At 50.3% G+C, this 4712-nt stretch overlaps 1 protein-coding gene across 1 annotated transcript; it reads right to left on the reverse strand.

Annotated features, from left to right (window-relative positions):
- Positions 1-580: 580 nt before the first annotated feature.
- On the reverse strand, positions 581-2249 carry LOC135887553 (zinc finger and SCAN domain-containing protein 2-like). Its single transcript, XM_065415280.1, has 4 exons — positions 2180-2249; positions 1309-1827; positions 970-1149; positions 581-894 (listed from the first exon to the last, which is right to left on the reverse strand). The coding sequence occupies exons 1-4, from the start codon at positions 2247-2249 to the stop codon at positions 581-583; spliced, it is 1083 nt and encodes a 360-aa protein (XP_065271352.1).
- Between the last annotated feature and the right edge of the window lie 2463 nt (positions 2250-4712).

Genomic DNA, 4712 nt, shown 5'->3' on the forward strand with positions numbered 1-4712 from the left:
AACATGCACCGATGCTCTGTAGAACTTTCACTTCCATCGCTAACAGGATCCAAAAAGCAATAAGCACCCGGCTTCATCCCACTCACCCGCTAATGTAAGACCTGAATTCCAGTCATACCGAACTCCTACTCTGGTATCAACAGAGCAGCACATCTCAGAACCTGTGCTTTTGGGAAGTTAATCTGTTTAAACAGCCCTGAGATCACTGCTGAGGTTTTGTGTCCAAGCGTGAGTTGGATGGAAGCGTGGGGGCATGTTGCTTTTTGGTCTCTGCTGGAGTGGAAAACAGTTAGTTCCAGGACAGTTTTCCCCCTCCACCTCCCATCCCAATCTCCAAGTAACCCACCCATCAGCACCCAAGCTCCCGCTCCCATTGGCTGAGCCCATCAGGCAACAACTCAACTTCCAAATATTCCCTACCCCTCTCTGGCACCCACCATCATGCCGCATGAATCTCCAGTCTCTCAGTCCCCCGGTGCTCATAGCCAACCAACCATAGATCCCACGGTCCCCAGATGTGTGATTGGAGCAGAACCACAAGGGAACCAAATAACAAAACAAAACAAAACATTGTGGCTGTCTACTGCATGTGATTTCTCCAATGTCTAGTAAGGCGTGAGCTGTTGCTGAAGTTTTCCCCACAGATGAGGCATTTATAGGGTTTCTCTCCCCTATGGATCCTTCTCTGATGTCTACTGAGGTCTGAGTTCACACTGAAGCTTTTCCCACAGTCGGGGCATTTGTAGGGTCTTTCCCCTGTGTGGATTCTGTGATGGGTAAGAAGGATTGATCTGCGATTGAAGCTTTTCCCGCACTCAAGGCACCTAAAGGGTCTCTCTCCTGTGTGGATTCTTTGATGTTTAATAAGGTAGGACGTTGCACTGAAGCTTTTCCCTCAGTTGGGGCATTTATAGGGTTTCTCTCCCCTATGGATCCTTCTCTGATGTCTACTGAGGTCTGAGTTCACACTGAAGCTTTTCCCACAGTCGGGGCATTTGTAGGGTCTTTCCCCTGTGTGGATTCTGTGATGGGTAAGAAGGATTGATCTGCGATTGAAGCTTTTCCCGCACTCAAGGCACCTAAAGGGTCTCTCTCCTGTGTGGATTCTTTGATGTTTAATAAGGTAGGACGTTGCACTGAAGCTTTTCCCTCAGTTGGGGCATTTATAGGGTTTATCTCCTGTGTGGGTAGCCTCGTGGATAAGAAGGTAGGAGTGCACGTGGAAGCTTTTCCCACACTTAAGGCACTCATAGTGTTTCGCAGCTGTATGGATTTTCCGATGGGTGCTCAGCGTTGAGCTCAGGCGGCTTTTCCCACAGTCGGGGCATCTGTAGGGTCTCTCCCCTGTGTGGATCGTCTGATGTACAATCAGGGCTGAGCTTGCGCTGAAGCTTTTCCCACAGTCAGAGCATTTGTAGGGCTTTTCACCAGTGTGGATCCTCTGATGCGTGATAAGGTGCGAGCTCTGACAGAAGCTTTTCCCACACTCAAGGCATTTAAAGGGTCTCTCCCCCGTATGGATCCTCTGATGTCTACCAAGGTCTGAGCTCACACTGAAGCTTTGGCCACACTCAGGGCAGTTATAGGGTTTCTCACCAGGGCTGATTCTCTGATGGGCTTGAATATTTTTAGTTTGCCTGAGAGCTCTGCCAGGGGAAGTGGCTCTGCCCTGTGCCTCCTCCACTGGGATCTTTTCCTGACCTGAGCTGCCTCGACTCTCACAGGCCGCCACCTGCTCAGGAATCTGGCAAACGTTCCCTTCGGTGTTTCCCAACACCGCCCCCTGTGGACAATTCTCCTCCTTTACATTTACCGCCCCATCCTCTGCTGGAATAAAGGGGCAAAATTCCAAGTCATTCCTTGCGCTGGGAAGTAAAGAATCCTTGGGAAGGGGAAATGGCAGAAATAAATAATGATATGATCTGAAATTAGGGGCCAAATCCCCCAAAGCAGAAGGACCAGATCTGCTTCCACATAACACCCTGAATACTCAGGAAAGGGAGCAGGAGGAGGAGAGTGGTGTATTTGTGGGTCAGGGAAGCCATGAGGATGTGACCGCTGCTGGGGCAAACCTGACCAGGTGAGATGGGGCAGAACTGTGGGGAGGGATCACAGGGCAAATCCCAGCTGCTTCCTTCCCTCACCCCTGGTTTCCAAATTGATTTAACAGACTCCTCACCTGTGCAGATTCCTCGTAGACTCTCCCCTTCCTCTGCATCCAAGGGGCCCGGCTCCTCCCCTGGCTCCATCAGAGAGATCTGGAGTAGAAATAGCCCCGGGTTAGATGGGCTCCCTGCACACAGGGTGAGTTTGTTCGCTCACATGTACCCAGGTGTGATTTTTGTACTGATTTTTTAGTATGGAACAGCTGACTCGTCTTTGAATGTGAAGAGTTAAAATCAGACACGTGGCTTTTCTATGAGAAGAAATGATGCTTTAATTCTCTAGTCACAGACCGATGCCACATTGTGCTAGCAGGGCTCCCTGCATGCTGCCAGCTGAGAGGCCATGAAGCCTAGTGGGTAGGTCACGAGATAGACACTCAAGAGACCGGGGTTCTGTTCTCAGCTCTGTCATTGTCCTAACGAGCTAAGGTCTCTTTCTCCTCATTCTTCTGTTCTAGCACAAGGGACCAATGTCCAAATATCATGAATGAGCTCTCAAAAATCATGAGATTTTTTCTGAAATATTCTGCCATTTAAAGAAGATATTGAAACTATATTTGAGATGAATTTTGTTTGCCTCCTTGCTTTGGAGTCTCTTGGGTTCATATTTTCTCTGCTACCGTCAGGGCTAGAATGTCACTTAATTTTTTTAAAAGAATCCTGAGAGCTTCATGGAATCACAGGGCTCCTGGAGCTGGGGCTCTAAGGAAAAAAAATCACCCAAAGGGTGCTTGACCCCTGCTCCACCCTAGGCCCTGCCCACACTCCACCTCTTCCTCCAAGCCCCCACCTTGCCCCGCCTCTTCCTGCCCCTGCCCCACCTCTTTCTGCCCCCACTGCTCCCTCTCCCTCCAGTGCCTCCTGCATGCCATGGAACAGCTGATTCGCAGCAGGTGGGAGTGGGAGTCCCTGACCCGTGAGGCTGCCTGTGGGTGCTGAGCACCCACTGTTTTTTTTTTCATGGGTGCTTCAGCCCCAGAGCACCCACGGAGTCGGTGCCTATGCCCAATATCATGAGACTTGTGATTAAAAAAAAAAATCACAAGAGTTGGCAGCCCTGAGACAGGGAGACAGAAATGGTGCTTGACCCTTTCTGGAAATCAGCCCCCAGTGAGATGCCTCTAGCTGGACAATCAGAACCTGGGACACCCAAAGTCACTGGTCCCTTTCGATGACTAGCTTTCAGACTTGCCCATACCAAGGGCAATCCTCGTGCCACAGAGCCTATATAGCAACTCCTCTGCCACTACCCAACCAATTCACAGCCCAAGTGTGTCTCCTCCCTGCTGTGTTCCCAGGTGTCAGAATGGCCCCTGACCCCATTAACCATTAGTGTGGGAAGGGAACACTAAGATGCAACCAGATCTGTTATTAATATTTAAGGCTACGATTCTGTCACAGAGGTCACTGATTCCGCAACTTTCTGGGACCTCTGGGACTTCTTCTGGGGCAGGGCTGGAGCAGCTGTCATCCCCGGGGGGCTGCTGGAGCAGTGGCTGCCAGAACAGCTGACCAGTGGTCAGCCCTGGGGCCGCCGGAGCAGCGGTCCCCAGCCTGCCGGAGCAGCGGCTGGGGTTGGGTCAGTCCCCCTGGGGCTGGAGCAGCAGTGGTCAGCCCCTGCCACAGCAGCTGCAAGCCCCAGCAGAACTCTATTTGTCCTCCACCCCCAGGGTATTTTTAGTAAAAGTCAGGGACAGGTTGTGGACTTACGTGAATTTGTGTTTATTGCCCACGACCTGTCTGTGACTTTTACTAAAAATACCCGGGACAGAATCTTAAGCTTATTAATATAGTTTTGGTTTGGGCTAAACCTTATAGTGGGTCAGGTCTCATTGCTGCCCTCCATTTAGAATCAATGTAAAGAAGGCATCATAATCAGCTGACTGAAACAAAACGTAGGCCCATGGAAATGGGGCGTAGAAGTCGAATCATGGCCCAAGGGGCTTGAAATGCAGGGGCTAGGGCTTTGATTGGTATCTGTGTGTGTGTGCACACACCAGAGGCAGACACAGGCACAGAGAGACAGGAACAAGAGCGAAGCGGAGAGAGAAAGCCAAGCAGACACAGTCTGAGGCCCTGAGATAAAGCTAAGAGAAAACGATTTTGAGTGCAGAGTGCTGCTGGGAAATGCAGGCTTGGAATAGTCTCCTGGTTTTTGGTTCCTTAGTGTGTACACTGACACAATTAGGTCGATGTCAGCTGCCTTACGACAACCTAACTCTGTAATGTAGACCAGGCCTCAGTGTCAGACCATCTAGCCAACCCCTTAACAATGGAAGGGGTTAAGGGAAATAGAGCGAGGCGGGGGTGGGAGGAAGCCTCTGGTAATTCCTTTAGTTTAAAATGTTTTAGCTGGTTTTCCATGACACCCACACAATGGGGGGCTGCAGACACTCAGACGCAAATACCTCTGATGGCAAAGGAGCAGTGTGAGCCACACAACCTGTATCACAGTTGTCAAGCCATGAACAATAATGGTTCATTTAACATCTGAGTCAGCCTTGTATTCTGTGTCCTCAGTGCTTAGCAAAAGTGTGTTAACTAACC

Source organism: Emys orbicularis, chromosome 13 (genome assembly GCF_028017835.1).
Source record: "Emys orbicularis isolate rEmyOrb1 chromosome 13, rEmyOrb1.hap1, whole genome shotgun sequence".
NCBI classification, from domain to species: Eukaryota; Metazoa; Chordata; order Testudines; family Emydidae; genus Emys; species Emys orbicularis.